This window comes from Saccopteryx leptura, chromosome 4 (genome assembly GCF_036850995.1).
Source record: "Saccopteryx leptura isolate mSacLep1 chromosome 4, mSacLep1_pri_phased_curated, whole genome shotgun sequence".
Classification (NCBI taxonomy): Eukaryota; Metazoa; Chordata; class Mammalia; order Chiroptera; family Emballonuridae; genus Saccopteryx; species Saccopteryx leptura.
The window spans coordinates 32748484-32774439 of NC_089506.1; the positions used below are offsets into that span (position 1 = coordinate 32748484).

Consider the following 25956-nt stretch of genomic DNA (forward strand, 5'->3'; position numbering starts at 1 on the left):
TCAGTTCGGCCAGTTTATAAAAATGAAAAGAGCAGGTTTGTACCTTGAATTCTGAGAACACCACCAAATTCTGATACACAAGTCCAGATTTGCCTTGTGGTTTTTCCCCGATCACAAGAAGTTCTGCAGAACAGGACTGGCATAAAGGACATGTTTGTTTATTTCAAGGTAATCTGGAAGAGTTTAGTGGTTACAGAGCATGGGCTCTGAGACAAATACACGTGTCCCAGTTCCTTCCTGCCCTGCTGCTGACTAGCTCTGTGGTCCTGGATAACTTACATCATCCGCTAAGCCTCATTTTCTTTACCTGTGAATAGCAGTGATGGTAATAATTCCACCATAGGGTTGTTGTGAGAATTGAGGAGAGTATATACTATATAAAATGCTTATTAGCCCAGTGTCTGTTATAATATAATGTGAAAGTGGAAGGTGTTGAGGATCAGATAAAGGAACTAGTATTTGTGACTCAGTGCCACTGAACTATCATGTCTTTAATCACTAGGTGTGTTGGAATGTAGTGCGAGCAGTAGTGGGTTAGGAGTCAGAAGACTTGGACTTGTGTCTACCATGCTTCATTTCCTAATTGGTAAAATGGAAGTAATATGTGTAAACAGCTTGTGAAAGGACTTTAGTTCTGTAAAGCATTGGGCAAAATTTAATATAAAGTCAGTAACCTGTTCATTCATTCTTTTTTTTTTTTTTTTTTTTTACAGAGACAGAGTCAGAGAGAGGGATAGACAGGGACAGACAGACAGGAACGGAGAGAGATGAGAAGCATCAATGACAGTTTTTTGTTGCGATACCTTAGTTGTTCATTGATTGCTTTCTCATATGTGCCTTGACCGTGGGCCTTCAGCAGACCGAGTGACCCCTTGCTCAAGCCAGTGACCTTGGGTCCAAGCTGGTGAGCTTTTGCTCAAACCAGATGAGCTCACGCTCAAGCTGGCGACCTCAGGGTCTCGAACCTGGGTCCTCTGCATCCCAGTCCGACACTCTATCCATTGCACCACCGCCTGGTCAGGCTCATTCATTCTTGAACTACTGATTATCTTGGAACCGAGCCAGAAGGTGATTGGGGTGAAGCCAAGGTATTTATCAAAAGGACTTAATCGGATGCTCCCAGGTTCAAAACTTGCATTGGTAAATTGTGGCTAGGGATGAGTAATATAAAACTGGAATACTTTTGTAAGATATTTGAAATAGTGAAATTTTTAAAAGGAGTAGCTGTATTAAGTGAAAGAAGCCGATCCACAAAGGTTACACACTGTTTAATTCCAACTATATATATTCTGGAAAAGGCAAAACAATGGAGACAATAGATTTTTGAGGGGGGGGCAGGTAAGGATGAATAAACGGAGCACAGGATTTTTAGGGCAGTGAAACATCGTTATCCATTTATCTAGATCAGCGGTTCTCAATCTGTGGGTCGCGACCCCAGCGGGGGTCGAACGACCAAAACACAGGGGTCGCCTAAAGCCATCAGACCACTGTGTTTTGGTTGTTCGACTCCTACCGGGGTCGCGACCCACAGGTTGAGAACCGCTGATCTAGACCCACAGAACATACCATACCAACAGTGAACCCTAAGGTAAGGTGTGGACTTTGGTGATTGTGATGTGTCGCTGTAGGTTCATCTGTTGTAACACGTGTTCCTCTCTGCTGGGGGATGTTGATAATGGGGGGCTGTTATATTTGTGGAGAGGGAGGATATAAGAGAACTCTCTGTACCTCTCTTAATTTTGTTATGAACCCAAAACTGCCCTAAAAAAAATCTTAAAAAAAGAGAGGTCAGTGTGGGGAGCTAGGCTGGAACAATTTAATATCTACAGTGTGTCCATAAAGTCATGGTGCACTTTTGACCGGTCACAGGAAAGCAACAAAAGACGATAGAAATGTGAAATCTGCACCAAATAAAAGGAAAACCCTCCCAGTTTCTGTAGGATGATGTGGCAGCATGTGCGCATGCACAGATGATGACGTAACACCGTGTATACAGTGGAGCAGCCCACGGCCATGGCAGTCGAGATGTGGACGGTACAGAGGAAAGTTCAGTGTGTTCTGTGGTTCGCTAAATTCGAATCCGTGACCAAAGTGCAACGTGAATATCGGCACGTTTATAACAAAGCGCCACCACATAGGAATAACATTACTCGGTGGGATAAGCAGTTGAAGGAAACCAGCAGTTTGGTGGAGAAACCCCGTTCTGGTAGGCCATCAGTCAGTGACGAGTCTGTAGAGGCTATACGGGATAGCTACCTAAGGAGCCCTAAAAAATCTGTGCGTGAGCCCACATCAAACTGCACTGAATAGGTATGAAACTGGGAGAGTTTTCCTTTAATTTGGTGCATATTTCACATTTCTAGCGTCTTTTGTTGCTTTCCTGTGACCGGTCAAAAGTGCACCATGACTTTACAGATATAGTGTATGTAAAAATGTGACAATATCTTGTAGAAGTAAACCTGTATTTCCTTTCCCTCTGCAATTCCCTTTCTAGGAATTTATCCTGAAAATATATTTGCTCGTTCATTTTGTGTGCTAAATCCTGTATGCACCTGGTTATTCATTGCATTATTTATAACTATACAAAAGTGGAAACATTGGTGTCCAACTTCGTTCAGAAAGCCAGTTAATTAAATCATGGTACATTCTTACAGTTAAAAACTATGTGCTTGTAAAAAGTCAGGGAGCCACATATATGCTGACTGAATAGTCAGTCGTCCATGATATGTTAAGCAAAAAACAAAACAAAAAACAAGGTGAAGAACAATGATCATAGTATGCCATCATTGTTGCCATATTGGGGGGAAGGGGTGGATAGAAAAGATGGATTACGATTTACTTGCGTGAAGAATACAAAGCTGGTAATATGGTTGTACCTGGCCAAGAGCTCTGGGCAGCTGGGGAACAGAGAGGAGGGACAATTGCTTTCCACTGTATATCCTCTTTATCTTTTCAAATGTGTCTTTAATTTATAGATTTGTTTTTTCACTGATGAGAAAGAGTGTGAGAGAAAGGCAGGGGAGAGAGAAAGAGAGAAGCATCAACTTCTTACACTTAGTTGTTTCATTTAGTTGTGTTCTCATTGATTGCTCCTTATATGTGCCCTGACTGGGGATTGAACCTGTGACCTCAGTGCCCTGGGACAATGCTTTATCCACTGAGTCATCCAGCCAGGGCCAGTCCATAGATTTTCTATTCAGAAAGTTTGAGCGCCACAGATCATGTCATTGGAGTTGAAAACTGTATGAAACATCTGTTGTTTTCCTCCACATTTGTGCCAGCCACCTGTTGCTCTGCCCAGTCCCTTTGACTCTGATGACTTGAAAAGCTGGCACTGACTCTAGGCTTACCTGAAGCAGTCCACCACTCCCACAGCATATTGATGTTAGTCCTCTTGGTCTGTGTGACTGACCGTGTTTCTGTTTCCACCCCTAGCTCTGGCAGCATGTGAGCAGCTTCTTGCCAAGAACCGGGGTCACTGCTGAGAAGGGAGGCCTTGGGGAGAAGACGGTCCAGAGGACCCAATGCCAGGACCGTCGGGAATTACGCTCACCGCAGTCAGCATGAGCCACTCGGGGCCAGCCTCTGCGTCCTGCTGGCAGAGACTGGAGCTCTCCAGGTAGGAGGGTCCTGGAAGCAGCGCGCACCAGGAGCCTCTCTAGGGGAGCAATGGGGCCAGATATGAACTCTCCACAGTGAACACAATTTTCAGCTCATGAAGGAATTTTAAGGAAAACTTATTTGATTTCTACAGTCACCCCCCTCACAGGAGTTATCAGGATTTTTCTGGCACCAAGTTGAACTCTTCTTGGTACTTCTGGCAATGACAGATCTTCGGGACAGATTTATCTGCTAAATGCTCTTGGGCAGGAAACAAATACGACTTCCGGAAGCAGTGGAAGGGGAGCAGAGCCGAGTTCCCTGCCTCGTGCTCACTGTCGCAGAAAGTCGGCCTGGACTCAGTGCGCGCCCTGAAGACTGAGCCTGCCTCGCTCACCTCCAAAGGCCGTCCGTTCCGGAGAGGGCTGGTGTTTTCAGGCTGCCTCCTGTCGCCCTTTTGCTGTCATTCTACCCGAGCTTTCTCTCAGGCCGTGGAGGGATGTGAACTTTGGAATGGAGCTTGCTTGCTTTCCTGGGCTGGTGCTGTCGGAGAGGACCATCTGAAGGCTGTGCTTTGTTCCTGGGGACGGTGGCATTGGCCTTCCGGAATCCTCCACCATGTTCCTGTTGCTGCCTTTTGACAGCCTGATTGTCAACCTTCTGGGCATCTCCCTGACTGTCCTCTTCACCCTCCTTCTTGTTTTCATCATAGTCCCCGCTATTTTTGGAGTCTCCTTTGGTATTCGAAAGCTCTACATGAAAACTTTGTTAAAAATTTTTGCGGTGAGTCGTGCTGTTTACAAACGGTTGCTTCAGAGGAGGAAAGAGTTGTTCTCTGGTTAATATCTCTTTATTGGATATGGAGTAAGTTGGTAGAATGGGAAGTGGCATTTTGAGTAAAAAGGATTACTTGTGAAAGCCTTTAGTGGTCTTTCTCTTCAGCTAAGGTACTTGTATGTTTGATTCGTTTCAGCAAAGGAACCCACTCCCTGACTGTGCTGCCTGTGTTCATGTCAACAGGAGGGGCTTAAAACTGACGGAAGAAATCACTGCCAGACCCCACTTTTTATATGACAGCTGTTAAATTAACAGAAGAGGGGCATTTGATGAGTTTTATTTTCTTAAAGATAGAGGAGATGGGCTAATAAATTTCATAGCACATGTCAGAACTTAATTATACTGCTGAACCAGACTGGTCGTAATGTAAAAGAAATGGGTGAGCAGTGTATTACCTAGAAGCTGTTCTTTGCCTCAAGTCTTTTAATACCTATCCAGAGATTTGGTAATCTATTAGCAATATCTGTTTTCAGTCGTCATGAAATCTTATTAAGCAGTCCCCCCACCCCATTTTCCCTCCCCCAGCTCCTGGCAACGAGGAAGGAGTCTCTGGATTTACTTATTCTGGATACTTCATATAAATAGGATCATGTAAAATGTGTTCTTTTGTGCCTGACTGGTTTCATTCATTCAGCATAAAGTTTCTGAGATTCATCCGCATTGGAACATGTTTCAGTACTTTTTTTAAGGGCTAAATAATACTCTGTTGTGTGTCTGTATCATAATTTGCTTATCTACTGATGGACTGTTTCCACCTTACCGTCTTGTGAGTAGTGCTGCGATGTATACATGCACTTGTTTGAGTACCCGTTTACAGTAATATGATATTTGAGCACTGTGTATGGTCTCCCAGGTTATCTAGTTCCTTGCTATCCAGGGAGAGGTCTTGAGACCAGAGCATGAGTATCACCTAAGAGCTGGTAAGAAATGGAGGTCAGGCCCTTTCCGACTTACTGAATTATAATTTACATTTCAACAAGATTCAAGTGATTCATTTGCACAGTATAGTTTGAGAAGTGGTAATCTAATCAGTCTTTGGGCTAGTTGTTTTACTAATGTATACTATTTATTTTAATTAGGAAATCCAATTTTTTAAAGTTTCAATCCAAGAAAATCTTCATTAGAGCCCAGAGTTCCTGTGGACCATATAACTTACTACCCATACCCTTTGCCACTGAAAAAAATGTACACCAGTATAGAATCGGTTGACAGCTGATAAACTTTTAGGAGACAACAGTGAGTGATGTCGAGCTTTTATTCGCTTATTATAAGCAAATGATTAATTCATAGACCTATGGAAATCCTTGTTTTTTAAAACATAGAAATAGGAGTTATCAGCCTAGGGTTAAACTTGGATCACTCTGGGTAAGACAAAGGCCTAGAATCCAGGTATATTCTGTACTCTGTTTTGAAAATATCGCCCCCCCCCCCCAGTTAATATTTTGAAGTTTATAGCCAGGTAAATCCTTCTTATTGTAACTATATTTTTAAATGTACAGTACATTCTTTTTTTTTTTTTTTTTTTTAAGAGACAGAGAGACAGAGAGAGGAATAGGGACAGACAGGAATGGAGAGAGATGAGAAGCATCAATCATTAGTTTTTCGTTGCGACACCTTAGTTGTTCATTGATTGCTTTCTCATATGTGCCTTGACTGCGGGCCTTCAGCAGACCGAGTGACCCCTTGCTCAAGCCAGCAATCTTGGGTCCAAGCTGGTGATCTTTTGCTCAAACCAGATGAGCCCGCGCTCAAGCTGGTGACCTCGGGGTCTCAAACCTGGGTCCTTTGCATCCCAGTCTGACGCTCTATCCACTGCGCCACCACCTGGTCAGGCTACAGTACATTCTTGTGACTTTTAGAGTAGATTGTAGTTAACAATGGAAAACTTATTAAATATCATATGTATTGTTGGGCCAATCCATACGGCAGGTAATCTTAAGCCATCAGAGACTCTGCTGACCACATCTTGAAAATCACTGGTTTGGGGCACAGTGATTTAGAAGCGATAATGGAAGTTGTGTGTGTGCATACGTACCCATTTTTTACCTCAAGCTTTAGAATTTCAAGAACTAGATTTGCACCTCTTATTTCCTAGAGGTATGTATCAGGCATTCAGTGGGCACTGTGGCTGCTGTCCTGTTGAACATCGTGGGTAATTACTACTTGGCAACAAGCTAGAGTAACAGGTAGTAGGCTAGGAAGAACTGATGTGTCCCATCGAGGGCATAGCGTGGCTCACCCTCTAATAATAAGGGTTACTGCTCCGAGTTGATCCTAACGGACAATAAGGACTGAATGCTATTTTTATTAGCAGTAGTGTTAGATGTAAGTTGAATTTGGCCAAACTGGCTTTAGATCTTAAAACATACATCTGTATATCCATGTATACATTTAAAATATACTTATTATATGTGTATGTGGTTTTTTAATAGAAGAGAGATCTTTATTTTGCCATTTTAATTTTGCAACTGGAAGAAAACTTACAGATCATCTTAATTCTGTGGGTCTTTCTCCCCTAACTACACATTTGAATCACCTGAGAAAGCATTTTTCTTTTTCTTTTTTTTTTTAGAGAAAGAGAGACAGACAGGAAGGGAGAGCGATGAGAAGCATCAACCTGTAGTTGCCACACTTTAGTTGTTCTTGATTGTTACTCATACGTGCTTTGACCTGGGGACGCTAGCCGATCCAGTGACCCCTTGCTCAAGCCAGTGACCGTGGAGTCATGTCTGTGATTCCACATTCAAGTTGGTGAGCCTGCCCTCAAGCCAGCAACCCTGAGGTTTCAGCCATGGATCCTCAGTGTCCCAGGTTGATGCTCGGTCCACTGCGCCACCCACTGGTCAGGCTGTCAAAGCATTTTCAAGGTACTTATTTGGGAGCACTAGACTCTCCCCAGAGGTTATGATTTAATTGGTCTGGGTGGGCATTTTTAAAAACTCAGGTGATTCTGACATCCAAAGATGGAGTCTGATTGACTTCTTTTTTTTTTTTTCCTTTTTCTTTTTCCAAGTGAGAGGAGGGGAGATAGACAGATTCCCACACGCACCCTGACCAGGTTCCACCTGGCAGTCCTCATCTGAAGCTGATGCTCTGCCCATCTAGTCCTGTGCTTGCAACCTAGCTACTTTTTAGCGCCTGAGGCGGTGGCCCCACAGAGCCATCCTCAGCACCTGTGCGGTCTGGTCCAGGAGAGAGAGACAGGGAGAGAGAGAGAAGAGGGAGGGGAAAGGGTAGAGAAGCAGATGGTCACTTCTGTGTGCCCTGGCTGGGAATCAAACCCGGGACATCCACACTCTGGGCCGACGTTCTACCACTGAGCCATCCAACTAGGGCCTTGACTTTCGCTCCAGTGGTGAGGCCTGCCTTATTACTTGTTTCTCACAAATAGAATGTGATGTATGTGACACTGTGTGACATGTGAGATTAGGTTAGAAAAGACAATGCAACTGCTGCCTGACTCCTGGGACCCAGACGCCATGTTGTGAGGGTGTTTCAGCTCACAGCCCCAGGGAGGCTCCAACAACCAGCATCAGCACCACATGCAGGAGTGAGCAAGCCTTCAGAGGGGTCCAGCCCCAGCCTTTGAGCCACCCAGCTATACCAATCTGCAGTTTGTAGATTTTTTTTTTTTTGAGACAGAGAGGGACAGATAGGGACAGACAGACAGGAAGGGAGAGAGATGAGAAGTATCAGTTCTTTGTTGTGGCACCTTAGTTGTTCATTGATTGCTTTCTCATATGTGCCTTGGGGAGGGGCTCCAGAAGAACGAGTGACCCCTTGCTCAAGCAGTGACCTTGGGCTTTAAGCCAGCGACCTTTGGGCTCAAGCCAGCAACCATGGGGTCATTTCTGATCCCACACTCAAGCTGGATGAACTCGTTCTCAAGCCGGCGACGTCAGGATTTTGAATTTGGGTTTTCTGTGTCCTAGTCTGATGCTCTATCCACTATGCCACTGCCTGGTCAGGCTGCAGTTTGTAGATTCTTGAGCCGAATTAATGATAGTCATGTTTTAAGCCACTGAGTTATGGGACAGTTTGTTATGTAGCAATAGATAACCAGACAAAGAATAAAATATTAAAGAATTTTAAACAGTCATGTTCTATAGCTTACAGCACCTTGAAATTTTTTTGTATTACTTTTTAGTCTTTGACAATACACATTCATGTTTTATGGTTGTGTTAATAGTGTGTACATAAACTTTTATATCTTTTTATCAGCCATTTTTGCACTGCACTAGGTAATTTTCATAAAGATTGTTAAAACTGGATATATAATAGTCCATCTACCTGCTTTTGGTAGACCTAAGTGAACCCTTGCTTAACAACTAGTTTCCCATGATTAATTCCTTCCTCTCTATAAAAGAACCTTGGTATGATGTCTTGTCAAGGAGGGAGTATAGAGAGAATATGAGTGGTCAGTGTCTTCTGTTCCCTCTCCTGGAAGACTGCACTCAGGGCTGTTACTGCTGAGTCACGGAAAACCTTTATGTGCAGAGGACAGTGTCTTATTTAAAGTGATTTAGTTTGTGTTTTTTTTTTTGTATTTTTCCGAAGCTGGAAATGGGGAGAGACAGTCAGACAGACTCCCGCATGTGCCCAACCAGGATCCACCCAGCACGCCCACCAGGGGGCAATGCTCTGTCCACCAGGGGGCGATGCTCTGTCCCTCCGGGGCGTCGCTCTGTTGCGACCAAAGCCACTCTAGCACCTGGGGCAAAGGCCAAGGAGCCATCCCCAGCACCCGGGCCATCCTTGCTCCAATGGAGCCTCCGCTGTGGGAGGGGAAGAGAGAGACAGAGAGGAATGAGAGGGGGGTGGAGAAGCAGATGGGCGCTTCTCCTGTGTGCCCTGGCCGGGAATTGAACCCGGGACTTCCGCACACCAGGCCGACGCTCTACCACTGAGCCAACCGGTGATTTAGTTTTCTTAATGTTTGTGCATCAGATTTGCCCTCAAGGCAGTGGTCATGGTATTATTTGGAGTACACTTCCTAGAAGTGAACTTCCAACTGAGTTGACAGTGGTTTGGGCAGGGGGAGAGAAGAAAACCTGGTTGTCAAGGAGAAAGGTGAAAATAAATGGCCTGAGTTTTCTTGCCTGATGTGAAAAGTGTTGATCAGGTCAGGTTAGAGAAGGTAAGAGAATAAGAGAGTTGTAGTCTGATTAACATTGAACTCCAGACGGAACTGATTGGTGTAGTCACAGAAACCATAAGGAAATTCAGTAGACTGTACAGGTAGTGGGAATGCAGGGGGGTGAGCATGAGTGTTTGAGTCAGGTGACCTTTAGCTTTAAGTCCAGGGCTTTTCCTACCAGCTCCAGAACTTGACCGAAGTCATCAGACTTGCCAGTCCACTTCCTCATCTAGAGAATTCCACGTGATTATAAGTGACAGGGGTGATTTTGATCAGCTGTGTCCTCCCTGCCCCTGTGAGAAGGGTGATTTTAACCTAATCTTGAGTAGCATACAGGCCAGAATCAAGAAGTTTTAGGTTTTATCATTTCAGAATTATCTGTTCATATGGAACTTGATGAAAAGAAATACTGGGAGTTGACTCTAAAGGCAGCCCTTATTGACTGCCTACTGTGTGCAAGGCACTGTCAGACTGCTGGGGTGCAAATATGGGGAGGTTCTGGCTCCTGCCCCTCAAGGCATTTGTAGGCCAGTCGGAATGACAGGTATGTGCATACTTAACTGATGCATAATGTGATGCCAGTTAAAGTTCATCCATCAAGATTAATTCTGACTGCCGGAATTGAGTAGGTAACATTTCGTGTAAGAGCTGGCATTTGAACTGGGTCTTAAAAAACAATCATTCTGGAAGAGCAGATGAGAAAGTTTAGAGACAGTGCATAGTTCTGTAGAGCAACAACATTGGCTGCGTGGAGGGAATGAGGTAGACTATAAAGCCAAACATTCCCTTAGGCATCGAGAAGCCATTGAAAGTTTCTGAGCAAGGAAGTGACCCGGTCAGACTGTGGCAGCATCTGTTCGGCCGGACAGATTGGAGGAAGGAGAGAACAGTTAAAGAGCCGTTGGCATTAGTAGTATAGACCAAAAAAAGAGCAAATGAACCAAGATAGTGGCATGACGCAAGCGCAGCTGTGAAAGACAGTCATTTCAGGGAGGTTTGATAGGAGCTGGTGACAGATGGAAAGTCTAAAAGCTTGGGTGACAGGGACAGTGATCCCAGCACCACAGGAGGAGGGCGGGGGGGGGGGTGCACATTGTGACAGGGACAGTGATCCCAGCACCACAGGAGGAGGGCGGGGGGGGGTGCACATTGTGACAGGGACAGTGCTCCCAGCACCACAGGAGGAGGGCCCGGGGGAGGGGTGCACATTGTGACAGGGACAGTGCTCCCAGCACCACAGGAGGAGGGCGGGGGGGGGGTGCACATTGTGACAGGGACAGTGCTCCCAGCACCACAGGAGGAGGGCCCGGGGGAGGGGTGCACATTGTGACAGGGACAGTGTTCCCAGCACCACAGGAGGAGGGCCCGGGGGAGGGGTGCACATTGTGACAGGGACAGTGATCCCAGCACCACAGGAGGAGGGCGGGGGGGGGGTGCACATTGTGACAGGGACAGTGCTCCCAGCACCACAGGAGGAGGGCGGGGGGGGGGGTGCACATTGTGACAGGGACAGTGCTCCCAGCACCACAGGAGGAGGGCCCGGGGGAGGGGTGCACATTGAGGATCGGAAGGAGGTGTGCTGCCTTTAATTCTCTACCTGCTGGATGGTGAGGGCTAGTTTGATTGTTGTGGAGATGACCAGCAGGTGATGGGAAATGTGAGGTTGACACTTTTCTAAAGTTAAGATTCGTAGATTTGGCAATAGCCACCTAGAGATTATAGCTGAAGCAGGGAGAGAAAAGAGTTGTTAAAAGTTGTACTCTGCTTGGGTCATAGGAAGTAATGGATGATGGGAGCTGGAATTTTCTAAGGGTCTGATTCTTCGGGCGTATGTAGTTAGTTCATGGGGAAATGCAGTGGCAGCTGACTGAAAAGGCGGGGAAGGCCTCTGCCGAGACCGTTAGACCTTTCTTATGTGATTACAGTAGTTCCTAAATTGCAGTGTCCAATAGAATGAATAGCAAAAGCGCACCATCGAACCGCCTGCATTTCACCTGCCAAGGTCTGCGTTGGGTTTAATGTTACCTAAGAGTGCCCGCAAGTGATCGCTTCCCTGTCTGGTAGAAGCTGGAAAGGGAGTAATTTAGTAATTGATACTGACAGTGTAGTAAATGGCATCTCACAGGGGAAGGAAGAGGAGGCTTATAAGAAAATGAACTCGGAACCTAGGATTCTCAGTTTTCTGGATATCTGAGCACTGTACTTCTTAAAGTGACAGTGTGGAGAAGCTAGTGGAGTAGGTATCAGATGTTGCTTAATGTGTAGCAGCCTTCCAGCCAGTCCTCTGCACCTCCAGCCATCTCTTCATAGGCTGTTCCCGCCAGCAGCCAGGTTCCTCCAGCCCCGCCCGCTTTTCCCCTGCTCTTGGGACTGGACAGTTCTTTCTTAAACACAGAAGTAATGTCTCTGAAGTTCAGAAAAAGTAAAGCTAGATATAGAAAGCAGGAGGGCAAGGGGATATTTATGACAGAGCTTTGTTACAGAGCTAGAAGATGTAGAATCTTATTTAAGCAGAACCTTTCCAATGAAAACAAAAAACCACAGCTATCTTACATTTTGCATCGTGAAATAAATTCTAGATGTAAATTCTAGTGCTCAGGAGCCCTGATATCATACATCATCTGCCCGTTGCATCCTAACCTAAGTATCAGAATTGTCAGTACAGAGCCAGTTCGCATTGTTTACTGGTTTTCTGGTTCTGACTATGCTTGCAATACTAACACAGAGTCTTGGCAAAAATGGAAAGCCCTTTAAACTCTGGTTGAGTGACCTGTCTGTATGCCAGGCTTGTTGTGAACTCACTTGCCTCTTACTCACCTCTTCCCTAGATGGAATTCCCAGATGAAATTCACCTTCCTTCATTTTAGAAGTTATACTTACATTTTCTTCTAGAGAAGATCGTCCCTGCATAGAGCCCAAACACATCGGTGGCTCAATATCTGGAATATAGAAAATGGTTTATGTTGTGTTTTCTTGCCTTCGCCTTTTCGTTGAGTAAGCCATCTGGTTTTATTTTGTTTTGTTTTTTAGACAGTGGAGTTTGAAGAAATTTGCAGATGAAGTCAGATCACTGATTAAACTCGTGTCCTGATTTTGGCTCTGCTAGACCGTGCAGAGCGGTCTTGCTAATACTTCAGGCTCCGCCAGAAAAATCCATACCAAATGCTTTGGGCTGTGTGGGTTTTGCTGTGTCATGGAATGATTGGGTTTTTTCCTACTTTGCATAACTGGAAACAGAAGTTTGAAAAGACACTTTTAAAGATACCTGTTCTATTTCTTTGATCACCATGGACATAACTTTCTATTTAGTGATAACATACTCCAGTAGGTAATAAGTGAGCTCATGTTTTCACCTCTCATTATTTGATAGTGGGAAAGGCTCAGGCTCTGACCCTCTTTCTTTAGTTAAAAGGGTTTTATTGAAGGAAGGGAGGCTCTAGGAAGAGCCTCTCTTTCCTAGGTCTCTTCTGGAGTCGATTATTATTTTAGTAATGAGGAAAATTGGGGAATTGTGCAGTTGTCTAAGTTCTGTCACATAATTTCATTTGGTTCTAGGAAATATCATAATGTAGGAGGTTGACATACTATTATTATTCTATTTTGTAGATAGAAAAGACCAGTGTTCGGAGTGTTAGAATGAGTTACTCAAGGGGTGTAAGTATTAAACTTGGAATGTGAACCTAGGTAGGGTTTTTTTAATCTCCAAGTAGTGTTCTTTTTTTTCCCTAACATTTTTTTTAAACACTGAGCCACTCTCAGACCTTTCTATATCAAGTGGGGTCCTCCTATTAAAGGGTTACTCAGAGGGTGAGTGGACACTTCAGACATATATATTATTTAAATCTTTTATCTGCTAAAAACTGACATTGTGACTTTCTTGGAATAATTTGGGAGATAGGCAGGCGGGTGCAGGCAGTGGACTAAAGGATGCTTGGTTTTGCTGTTTGTGAATAGCTGCTGTCTAGTAGTAAAGGAGAAGCTGAGGTCACGTGTGTCCGCTAGGGAGAGTTCCTTAGGGAACCGGAGGCAGAGTTAGGTAGTGCGAAGCGAGAAACTTGCCCACACTCCTGGTTTGCAGCTCTTTACTATGGGTGACTCAGCTCTTGGTCTTAGTTATCAAGATGGGGAACTGTTCTAGGAGGAGAGAGCTTTGAGTTTACTTTTAGAATGGGTCCTTTCTTGGCTACAGTCTGATCTCAGGTGATAGGGCTTGAGACTTTCAGAGAATGTAAGTGGAAGTGTTCACTGAATAAAAAGGGTTTCATTTTTGATTGTTACCACTTCCCCCCCTACAGTGGGCGACCTTGAGAATGGAGAGAGGAGCCAAAGAGAAGAACCACCAACTCTACAAGCCCTATACCAATGGTAAGACTGGGGCGTGATCCCTTATCCTAAAAGGTCCCTTTGAACTGTGTTTTTGAGTGCTTTGAGTCTACACAGATTCTTCACTATATAAAGGTGGGCTGTGTACTCCGGGTATTTTTAACATGATTTCTCCCAGTGTGCTGCTTGACAGGGTGTTCTCTTTTGCAGGCATTATTGCAAAGGATCCCACTTCGCTAGAAGAAGAGATTAAAGAAATTCGTCGAAGTGGGAGCAGTAAGGCTCTGGATAATACTCCAGAGTTTGAGCTCTCTGACATTTTCTACTTTTGCCGGAAAGGAATGGAGACCATTATGGATGATGAGGTGACAAAGAGATTCTCAGCAGAGGAGTTGGAGTCCTGGAACCTGCTGAGCAGAACCAATTACAACTTTCAGTACATCAGCCTCCGGCTCACTGTCCTGTGGGGCTTAGGAGTGCTGATTCGGTACTGCTTCCTCCTGCCTCTCAGGTGAGGGCGGGGCCCATGGGAGGACAGAGGGCTTGAGCTGCTGCCGCCTGCACCCCACGCATGATCTGCCTCCCTGTGTCTCCCTGCTTTGTTGTCCCGTTTTGTAAAGAAGGGTAGTATCATTCTTTCATTGGCCAGTCCCTTTAACCCTTGGAAGGGTCCACTGGTGAATATTCTTTAAAGACTCTGGGTTGTCTGCATATCAGACAGAAATAGTCAGGTTTCTAAAGACAAATTGCTCGTCTGGATGGACTAAACAGAGGGCCAGGGAACGTGATGTACTTTCCTGGCCACACCTCTTGGGCAGGGCTGATTCTTTCCTGCTGTCTAGTACAGAAGCATGTTGACCCCCCAGTCCTTCCGAGTGTGCCTTGCCAGATGATGGCACCTTCAGGCTCTACTTCCTGTTGCTTCACAGGGAAGCTGTGCTTCTGCCAGAGTTTCAAGCCAAAGGGAAGGGTCAGAGAACAGCACAGCAGGTGCCTGAGGGCAGAACAGCCGACCAGCGTTGGGATTTTCCATCATTCTGGCTGCCTGAGGCCTGACCCATAGTCACTGTCAGCGTAGAATCAGAATGGTCTCTGGTTCTGACAGGCCTGCTTGCATTTCCAGAGGGAGCTCTAGGTCCGAGGTGATTAGATCTTGGGGGTGGTTTCAAGATGCCCACTTTCATTTTCACACATTCAGTTCTATACATGGTGCAAGGATTTGTTTGCGGTGTTTTAATTTGTCTTCTTATTACAGGATAGCTCTCGCTTTCACAGGGATAAGCCTTCTGGTGGTGGGCACAACCGTGGTGGGACACTTGCCAGCTGGGAGGTGAGTCGAGTGGGAGGGTCCATGTCTGAAGGGTGCTTAGTCCTGGAATGGTGGCTCTGGTGAAGGCCAAGCGACTTCTCTGAGGACAGCCAAACCACAGAGTCTTAGGCAGATAAAGTAACCCAATGATAACAGTAGCATCAGTATAAAGTCTTATTTTAACTATCTTGATCTGTGGCTGTTCTTTTTGCCTTCCAACCCTCACAGTTGTGGAGAAAACCCACAAAACTGTAACACCCAGTGCTAGCAGAATTTACAGCATATTGTGTAGTTGTGAGCAGTCCACTGTGTTGATAAATTGGTAAGAGGATAAGAAATGTAGGTAGGGCTTCTTTGTTTTGTTTTTTTAAAGGAGAAATGTACTCCTCTGGGAAATCTGGAGCAGGCAGACCTCGCTTCTGCCCAGGCTGGTTGGGAGGCTGGACGCTGGCCTGTGCCTTGCCTGCAGGTGTAGACTGGGAAGGTAGGGAATCTAGTAGGCTTCCCGGTACAGGAAATTCTAGGGCTATGGATTTTAAACCTATTTTTAGGAGAATTTAAGCAGTTCTTACTGCTTTGTTTCCTCGTACATGGGCATAAAGATGCTAATAAATTACAGTGTTTTACCATATACACTAATATTTATAAAAATACTTTGCAGCCGTAAAGGACCACAGTCAGTGATAGTTAAATTGGCAGTCCCGGTCTTCCTGTATGTAAAACAAAAGTCTGTCCTGTTGTTGCAGGGTTAAGGAGTTCCTGAGCAAACACGTCCACCTAATGTGCTACCGGGTCTGTGTGCGGGCACTGACGGCCATCATCACTTACCACGACAGGTGAGGCGGCCTGCAGGGTGCAGGGCAGCGGTGCTGGCGAGCGTGACCAGCGCCGCCAGCCGGCCGGGCTCCGAGCGCTCTTAGAGCTGGTGAAGCTGAGGTGAGGGGTGGGTTCCAGCTGAATTGATTCACACGCAGTTTTGTTGCTTTGCTACATTCTCAACAGGAAAAACAGGCCTAGAAATGGTGGCATCTGTGTGGCCAATCACACCTCTCCTATTGACGTCATCATTTTGGCCAGTGATGGCTATTATGCTATGGTAAGACTTCTTTCCGTTGTTTCTTGGGGCCAGGGACAGTCAGGGCTGGGGGGCTTTTGGACCCTTCACCGTCTCTTTTTTAAGGGTATAAACATTTTTATGTACACGTCCCAACCTAGATTTTTACCTTTGTTTCTGTTGCTTTTGAGAACTCGGAGCAGAGTGACTGAAAGTGTGGCTGGAGGTTAGCCTCTGGGTGTGTAGACAGCGTGGGAGGGCTGCAGAGGGGCAGGGAGGACTTGAACTGGGCTCCGGGCGAGGGGAGACTGCTGGGGGCGCATTTGTACACAGGTATTGTTCAGCTTCATTTAGTTTTAGGGTTTTCAGCTATGTTTTTAACTACACATCTCTAGATCACTGATTAAATAGAGAAAGTTAAGATTTGGGGAGTCTCATGTTTTCTAAATAGTGAGAAACCTATGGTTATCAATAAAATGTTAGTTTGTGAGAGGTTGGGGTGCTTTTCTTGTGGGATCTGGAGCTTTCTGCACAGAGTGGGGAATTTGTGTGAGGATGGCTTCATTACCAGTTGTTCCTTTGTCTGAGATTAGGTGGGCCAAGTGCACGGGGGACTCATGGGTGTGATTCAGAGAGCCATGGTGAAGGCCTGCCCTCATGTCTGGTTTGAGCGGTCTGAAGTGAAAGATCGCCACCTGGTGGCTAAAAGGTAAATCAGTAAAATGCTATTCTGTATGACTAGTTGCAGAGAAAGTATGCATTTTAGGGGTAGTTATTATATTTATCCAGAGTGGAATTAGTGCCTTCTGCACTAAGCCTATACTACTATCTTAATGAAAATGCTTTTTTGACATGGAATATAAAATGTATAGAAACCCTAATGTTATTTACCAAGTTAGTAATGTTTTTAAATCTTTCTTGTACCCATTGTAACAAAAAAATATATGTACTTTTAATGGTATTTGAAATCACAAAATGAATTCATTGTCACAAACAAAAACAAACAAGGTGATAGAACAAAGCTACTCTTTTTTTAGGCTTGAAAAAAGGATAAATCTGGTGCAAGTATGGCAAGAGCTTTGCAGTACATTGAGAGAAATCCAGACCCAGCTGAGACCGTTTCCCATACGGATCAGGTCCCTGAGCTGCATCTCTCAGGGACAGAGGGTAAATCCAGGAGGACTGCAGGGCCAACCAGCAAGGCTGGTAGGAGGTTCAGGAGTGAAGGTTTGCTGTAGGGGCCTTCTCTAAGGCCCTGAAGCAGGGGTGTCCTGCAGACAGCCCCAAGTCCGAGCAGTGTCCTCTGCACACAGACTGTAATACTTAATTGAATAATTGTATGAATTGAACAGTAGTCATCTGATTTTCCCCATCCTTATAGGTTTTGTCTTTATGAGATTTAGATATGGGGTTTATGAAGTACAGGGTCATGTTTGTTCACTTGTTTCTATACAGCATCTAGTATCATATCTATGGAGGTTATTTACAAATGTATTTTTCTCTTTTAAAGACTGACTGAACATGTGCAGGATAAAAGCAAGCTACCTATCCTCATCTTCCCAGAGGGTAAGAAGGCATCGGTCACCACAGAGAGCTTCTGTTGGGGGAGGCCATCCAGGGTGGGGACTCTGGTGTTGCCTCAGAACCAAGGTCCTCAACCTTTGTTGGGGTTACTTGTTTTCACTGAATAATGCTAGGTCTCTTTAGATTGGTTGTGGGCCTAACGACTCACAGAAATGTAGAATTTGGACAAAGTGTCATAGTGTAAACTTTGCCAGGGCAGGAACCCCTTCTGTAGTACAGTTGACAGGGTCTTAGCTTATGGAGTTCTCACAGGGACCTGCCTGTCTAGGCTGGTGTGTGGTAATCAAGAAGTGTGGTCCTGTAGTAAGAGAATTGGAAGCAGATGAGTGTTTTGCTCATCTCTCTTAAGTGTTCATTCATAAGGTAGGGAGATGATAGAGTTATCCTGTTTGAAGAATCATTGTAATTATTATTATATTTAGTCCTTAAACTCCTAATCTCTGGCGTAAAGAACCAAAAGAAATAGCATTTTATTTTCTCCTGCATTTTAGGAACCTGCATCAATAATACATCGGTGATGATGTTCAAAAAGGGAAGTTTTGAAATTGGAGCCACGGTTTACCCTGTTGCTATCAAGGTACAAGACCTCTGAGGGTACCCGTAGTCATTATTGCTGCTGCCACGGACGAATGCAGCAAAGAAGGTGGAGGAAGGAGCCGGTGTCACCATCAGCGGGTTGATCCTCTGCAGTAGATCAGCCTGGGACTGTGCTGGTGTGGGTCCAGTGCTTAGGAGGATGCGGCACTTTTCATAACCTGTTTGAAGAGACAGGAATTACTTAAATTTGAAATGGCCGGATTTCAGCCTCACCGCCCCGCCCCCATGAGGTTTCCGAAACGGGGATGCTTTATAAGCTTCGTACCCCCCTCTCACTTATTCCCTCCTCTTTTCATTAACCCTGCTGATGGAAGGCACTCCCCCTGCGGGGGTGGGGGGTCTACCCAGCTGGATCTGTGTACTTGGTGAAGGGCAGATGGGTGGGCGCAGGCCTGTCTTGGTGCTGAAGGATGAAGCAGCTCTGCTGAGTTGGGTCATAGTCTCATCTGTAAACCAACAACAGCTTGTAAAACAGCTTTTAAAAGTAAAGTGGGTCTTAAGAGCTTGTCTAATCTGTGCTCCACCTTTAGGAATTTGTACCTCTAACTTCACACTCACCTAGAGAGGTGGTAGATTTACTAGCCAATCAGTTTCCCTTTTTTCTCTTTTTCCACCTCCTCCTTGAAATTCTTCTGGCTTTATAAATACATAGTATTATTTCTTTAATTGATTGTTTGCTTGATTGATTGGTTTTAGAGAGAGAAAGGGGGGAAGAGAAACATCTAATTATTGGTCCATTTATTTATGCATTCATTGGTTGATTCATGTGTGTGTCCAGGCCTGGAATCAAACCTGTAACGATGGCATTTTGGGACGATACTCTCGCCAACTGAGCTACCTGGCCTGGGCCCATAGTATTATTTCTAAAAGTTTGCTGTTACATTATACTTCTAAGAAACACAGGCTAATGTCAGTATGATTAAACTATTAGGTTGAACTCAGGGTACAACAGTAAGTTTGAGCCGGGTTTAGAATTTAGTTTCCATAGTTTTCAAGGGTCTGTTTGCTGCCTGCAGAGCATTCCGTGGAAGGACTTACTTTCATCTCGCCAGCACGGCTGGTGTAGTGGGGGAGGAGGTGCTCCTTTTGGCTGAGCAAACGCTTACCAGTCCCCTCCTCCCCTTTTACCAGGTGGGCAAAGCGCCAGGACAGGGACAGCAGATGAATAGTGGCTGCAGGTAATGGATCGATGGGTCAGGGCTGCTCGAGAGACGTGTGGGGGATGCCGTGTCTGGGATGGGAACAGCAAGAAAGAAGACAGTCGGAGCAGCATCTGCTGTGGGCAGAGGGGTGCGGAGTGGCCTTAACGCCACCACACACCATCCTGCATTTTACTATGCTGAGGGTCCAGTGTTCCCCAGACGTGTTTATTAGGAACAGACTACTGGGTGGAAGCCCTCTGCTCACTCCCCAGTGTCGGTTCTTGGATCTTAGCTGTGTCAGCATCCCCTGGAGGGACTGTGGAATGCGGGTGTCTGGGCTTGCGTTTCTAACCCGCTGCTGGTGCGCTGACGCTGCTGGTCGGGGCCACACTGAGCGAGCCCTGCCCTGGAGCAGGGGAGCGTACCCAGTGTGGGGCCGTGCAGACTCCTCGCCAAAGGCAGAGACGTGTGAGCAGGGGAGCGTACCCAGTGTGGGGCAGTGCAGACTCCTCGCCAAAGGCAGAGACGTGTGAGCAGGGGAGCGTACCCAGTGTGGGGCCGTGCAGACTCCTCGCCAAAGGCAGAGACGTGTGAGCAGGGGAGCGTACCCAGTGTGGGGCAGTGCAGACTCCTCGCCAAAGGCAGAGACGTGTAAATTTTACGTCATTTCATTCCCTTCACAAGAGTGAGAGCTTCTGCTCCACATACACATTTTCATCTTTTTTTTTTTTTTTTTTTTTGTATTTTTCTGAAGCTGGAAACGGGGAGAGACAGTCAGACAGACTCCCGCATGCGCCCGACCGGGATCCACCCGGCACGCCCACCAGGGGGCGATGCTCTGCCCCTCCGGGGCGTCACTCTGTTGTGACCAGAGCCACTCTAGTGCCTGGCGCAGAGGCCAAGGAGCCATCCCCAGCGCCCGGGCCATCTTTACTCCAGTGGAGCCTCGCTGCGGGAGGGGAAGAGAGAGACAGAGAGGAAGGAGGGGGGAGGGGTGGAGAAACAGATGGGCGCTTCTGTGTGCCCTGGCCGGGAATCGAACCTGGGACCTCTGCACGCCAGGCCGATGCTCTACCACTGAGCCAACCAGCCAGGGCACGTTTTCATCTTTTAAGAGGTTTTTGGTAACCAAACTTGGATAATCTTAGCAACTTTAAAACGCGTACTACATTTCCACTAAAATTGTCAATATCTGATTTTGAGCAGTTTATTGCTTTTTGAGCTTTTTTTGCCCTGTTTTCACTATATAGGGTCTGCCCAGCATTCAGCAGAGAATCAACTCTAAGCAAAGGGCTCTCATATTCTGATGCATAGCACATTTTTATCTGTGGTGCTTTAAAGAATAGAACAATAGTTTCTTCAGGTCGTACACAGTAGCTTTTGTTTAAACTCATTCTTTCCCCTTACTTCCTTTAGCTATATATAATGTGAAGTCATTAAGCCTTCCAAAGTTCTGTCTAAATTTCTTAATTTCTATAGTTAAACCAATTGTCTTCAGTTCAGTAGTTAGATTCACAACTAGGCATGAGTATCCAGTTGCTGTTCTGAGAATCATAGAATTCAGGCCTGAGAGGCCTAGCCCCAGCGCACGAGGCCCGTGCTGCCGCTCTGCCAGGCCAGGGGGCTCTTCCACACTCAGGCCAGCGTGGTTCTGTGGGATGGCCCTTGCAGTTCCGTCTCCTTTCATTTTCCACTCTCGGGTGCCAGGTCTTTGCTCTGTAATTCCAGAGTCGGTCTGGTGTGTTGTATAAGGTAGCCTTTCAGACATTTGGTAACAGTCCCGTTCCCCTTGTTTAGGCATTTTCCTGAAGGACTTGGCTCCTTTTGTTGCTTCTTACATAACCTCCTCCAGGACCTCCCCCACCATGCCCACCTGCCACTTAAGTTAGTCTTCTGTTTGGTGAGGATGGTCACAGCTTTGGCCGCATGTTCCACACAATGCCATTGAAGTACAGCTTTGCCTCCGTTAGAGTCCTTGGCAAGTGAAAGTATCTGCTGAGCCTTCTTGGCAGACGTGCTGCAGTTGGGTGGCAGCTGGGTGGCGGAGACCCGGGCCGCGAGGCGAGTCCTCACCAGTGGACGCTGATACTTCACCAGCAGGGACTCCTGCTTCAACAGATAGTTCTGTTAGAAGCGGAATTACAGACACAGATTGTGCTTCTGTTTTCTCTTCGGTCTGAGGCACTAGAGATGATATTTAAAAGTTGGTAGTTATATAGGAAAATAGGTTTATTTGGGGGAGGCTCATGTATTATGAGTCAGTTGCACGAGGAGATTGGGTTTATAGGGTTATAAGTGGGGAAGGTGACATGAGGCAAGTGGGTGAAGTGTTGCTAATTACTGAGTCTAGAGAGTGGGCCTGTGGGAGTCTGTTACCTTAGTCTCTGTTTTTGGATACACTTTAAAACTTAAATAATAGAATATAAGTGCCAGTAAGTGATTAAGATGTGAAACTAGTCAGAGGGAGAACATCTGTTTGGGGAAGTTGTTAGGGGTGTCCTCTCTAAGGATCTACAGTGGAATTTGGGGTCAGGCAGGGGAGGCTAATGTTTCTAGAGGTCAGAACTGCCGAGGTGTGGTGTTGCTTCAGAAGTGTTCGTGGAAGGGCCTGGGAGCAGCTTTCTAATACTGATACTGCCCTAGGGTGTATTCCTTGTTAGAACTGCTGGCTTCTCACCATCCACCTCTCCACTGTTTTTCAGTATGACCCACAGTTTGGTGACGCCTTCTGGAACAGCAGCAAGTATGGGATGGTGACGTACCTGCTGAGAATGATGACCAGCTGGGCCATTGTCTGCAGTGTTTGGTACCTGCCTCCCATGACCAGAGAAGTAGGTGCCCGCAGCGTGCAGAGGTTGTCCCTACGCTGTCTGACCGGGAGCCTGGCTTGAGTCGTCTCATTCCCTTTCTTACAGGCAGATGAAGATGCCGTCCAGTTTGCAAATAGGGTGAAATCTGCCATTGCCAGGCAGGGAGGACTCGTGGACCTGCTCTGGTGAGTCAGAGCCAGATACTCTGAGCAGAGTCTAGGAGAAGGTGCATTTCTGGGGGAAATGCTGAATTATTGACCCCAATTTATAAAGATTCCTCCTCCCTCTGGTATGGAGGATGAAGCTCACCAGCCCTGAAGAGTGAGTAGCTCAGCTGCTTTCTCCTAGTTCCAGCTCGGAAGGGCCTTCTGTTCCTGATCTCGGGGACATGGAACCCGGGGTGCGTGGCCTAAAGCAGTGAGTCCATGTGCTTTGCTGGGTGTACCAGTCTACCAGGGCACCCACACTGGCCATGTCTCTTTAGGTAGGGGCGCCCTGAGCGGATCTGGAAACCCTGCAGGAGTACTGTACTCTCTGATCTCATATACTTGGCAAAATTGGATAATCCTTAGAAAGGCAAAAGTTGCCATTTTTTCATTTAGTGTGTTACCTACTAGAATAGGAACTGGCAAACTCTTTCTGTAGAGTCAGTAGGTATTTACACTCTGTGGACCATGTGGTGTCTGTTGCAGCTGCTTAACTCTGCCATTGTAGCATGAAAGCAAACCAGAGACAACACAGTGAGCATGTGCGTCCAGTGAAACTCCACTTACAGACACAGGCGTCAGGCGGCATCTGGCCTGTGGCCAGAGTTTTGTGGCCCCTTATGCCAGAATGTGAGATAGTTATACTCCAGTAACAGGAGAGGGGCAGGCTGAATGCTGGCTCAGGGCACCGGTTCCGCGTCTTAGCATCCCTGGTTCGAAGCGCAGGGGTCAGCGCTGGAGGGCACTGACTGGAGTGGGCCCTGTGGGAGCAGTGTGGGAACTCAACTGTTAAACGGACCTGTGGATTCTAGGTAATTGCCTGGCCCTCCGTCACATGGACATTGTGCTGTTGGTGCTCTCTGTGATGATTTTATTTCATCCTCAATAACTCCATGAAGTATGGGAATTGTTACTCCTGTTTTTCAGATGACAGACTGAAACTCAGAGAGGTGAAGTAATAACCGTTTTCCAAAGTCACAGGCCAAACTCTGGAGCCCGATTTTGAACTTGGGATGACAGGCTTGTAGAGCTAGACTGCTTGCCCAGTGTCCATGCTCCCTCTCTGAAGCCTGGTAGAGACCAGCTGGCAGCTTGGGAAGGGTTCCTTTGCCGTGGATTTGAGAGGGTGGCGCAGATGTCAGGACTTCCTGTGTGAGGTCTGTCCAATGCTGGGGCCTCATCAGGCTTTTCCACCACTGCCACCTCCATAGTTCAAGAAAGGGGGCAAGGCCCTGGCTGGCTGACTCAGTGGATAGATTGTCGGCCTGGCCTATGGACATCCTGGGTTCAATTCCTGGTCAGGGTACACAGGAAAAGCAACCACCTACTTCTCTCTCCCTCCCTCTCCCCCATCTCTCCCTCTGCCCCACCCATAGCCAGTGGCTCGATTGGTTCAAGCATCATCCCTGGGCACTGAGGATAGCTGTTGGTTCTAGTGTCAGCCTCAGGTGCTAAAAATAGCTGGGTTGATTCAAGCATTGGCCTTAGAGGTTGCCCAGTGGATTCTGGTTGGGGCGCATGTGGGAGTCTATCTCACTATCGCCTCTCCTCTCACCTTAAAAGGGAGAGGGGGCAAAAGACTGAAAGTGGACATGGATTTTCATTAGTCATTGAAGATAATTCAGGAATTCAGGGGGGTAGGCAGAGTTGGGGCGACAGGTCGGTGGGAGTGGGACTTTAAAGAAGTAAATCCAAGTTTAAGGGATTTATTTGGGGGCATGGAAGGAGGTGCTGGGATTTCCCCATAGCACCATCCCTGAGCATAGAGGGGGTAAGAACATGCATTTCCCCCCTTGTCTTTGTTGTTTGCATGAATTTGGAGAATCCTTGGGTCTGAGTTTTACAAATTTTTTTTAAGCCTCACTATATCTTAAAGCTTGATGTACTTTCCATAATGCCAGAATACTTGCTGTGTCTTTTGTAAGGTGAGGATGAATGCGGGTGAAAAGAATTATAAACTCCTTGACAGGCTTAAGCAATGACAGAGCACTGCGGAGATGGGTGGGTTCTGACCCAGGGCAGCAGGGAGAGTGTGGAGGAAGGAAGGTGGGTTCCAGGCGTCTGGGGCGGCGGCTGTGCCGATCCTGGTGAGAGGGGCGTGGAGGACTCTTTCTGCAGGAGTTTCCTGGTTTTGAGCAGCGTGTGCGTCTGGCTGTGACATGATGGTAGGCAGGACGCTTCTTCGCTGTGACATGCAGCCTCTGTCTCACAGGGATGGCGGTCTGAAGAGGGAGAAGGTGAAGGATACATTCAAAGAGGAGCAGCAGAAGCTGTACAGCAAGATGATTGTTGGAAACCATGAGGACAGGAGCCGGTCGTGAGCCCGCGCCCGCGCTGGCGGGAGCCGCTGGAGTCGGTGCCGCCCCACCCCCACTGCTGCGTTCCTCCTAGACTCCGGGGCTTCGGGCGCTGGGTCCGGACGCCAGCTTCTCCAAGCCGTTTGGTCCCTGGACTGAAGTGAGCACCGCTGGTGTTGCTGCCCAGGACAAGATGCCGCCTTGTTTCTTTTACAGTAAGTCCGTTGGAGGAATGCCGTTAAAGTCAGCTCTCCACTTGTGCACACGCAGGCCAAGTGGTTGCGAAGAAGCAACCACTCTCGTGTCCTGGGCCAGTAGGACGTGGGTCTGTTGCGCCGGGGCCTTGGCTGGGGCCAGGGCCACTCGCTTGTGAGGAGAGGCACTGCAAGAGGGACTGGCGGCCGGCCCACCCCGCCCCCGGCCTGGGGCTCTGCAGACTTGATGAGAAGGAAACTGGTCTGCGGGGCTTTCAGCAGAAGGAAGTTTTAAATCTCGTGCAGCCGCCGAGGGGGTGGGAAGAGGCTGCGTGGATCAGTGACTAGTGTGTGGTGGGGCCAAGAGTCATTGCACGTTCAGACTGCTCTTTGTTAACAGGTGCCTCAGTTTCCCCGTCTATCACCTGGATCAGGAGGGGGAAGGGTGGTGATACCTACCTCACAGGGTTGTTGGGGTTGGAGTGCTACTGGGAGTGAAGGACAGTGGCGCTCCCTGTTGTGAGTGCGGATCCCTGAGATGGGGCAGGGCAGGTCTGAGCTCTGTGCTGCAGCCCGGGCTTGGGAGCTGTTTTGTGAGTAAATAAAATTGTCTTTGACGGTGAATGAATAGAGGGGTTTTTCCCTTCACTCTTCCTCCCCCAGATGTAGCCCCTAAGCACCTATTTCTTATCAGAGATACTGAAGTAACCCTGGGGCTGGAGGGTGTCTGCTTGAAGTCGGGTGAGGAATGGTATTGTGCAGGAGAAGGGAAAGGCTCCTCTCAGACGTTTGCTTGGGGCTCTCTTGTTATTGTGGAGTTCCCAGCACAGACGGCTGCCTGGGGGGTAGGGCTGTGTGACGTGGCA

The 25956-nt window shown here is 47.0% G+C and overlaps 1 protein-coding gene across 3 annotated transcripts in view; it reads left to right on the forward strand.

The window, feature by feature from the left end:
* The window catches only part of GPAT4 (glycerol-3-phosphate acyltransferase 4), a 39097-nt gene extending 14154 nt beyond the window's left edge, over positions 1–24943 (forward strand). For 2 of the 3 annotated variants that reach the window (XM_066380399.1, XM_066380400.1), the window contains 12 exons: positions 3436–4383; positions 13870–13939; positions 14108–14408; positions 15153–15227; positions 15953–16042; positions 16209–16302; positions 16854–16969; positions 17771–17826; positions 18336–18421; positions 22286–22414; positions 22499–22578; positions 24812–24943. In XM_066380399.1, the coding sequence (XP_066236496.1) occupies positions 4219–4383; positions 13870–13939; positions 14108–14408; positions 15153–15227; positions 15953–16042; positions 16209–16302; positions 16854–16969; positions 17771–17826; positions 18336–18421; positions 22286–22414; positions 22499–22578; positions 24812–24920 (1371 nt within the window). In that variant the 5' untranslated portion in view covers positions 3436–4218 and the 3' untranslated portion in view covers positions 24921–24943. Of the gene's footprint in view, positions 1–1564; positions 1589–3435; positions 4384–13869; positions 13940–14107; positions 14409–15152; positions 15228–15952; positions 16043–16208; positions 16303–16853; positions 16970–17770; positions 17827–18335; positions 18422–22285; positions 22415–22498; positions 22579–24811 lie in introns of those variants that run through there. The other variant, XM_066380401.1, reaches the window with a different exon arrangement.
* The last annotated feature ends 1013 nt before the right edge of the window (positions 24944–25956 follow it).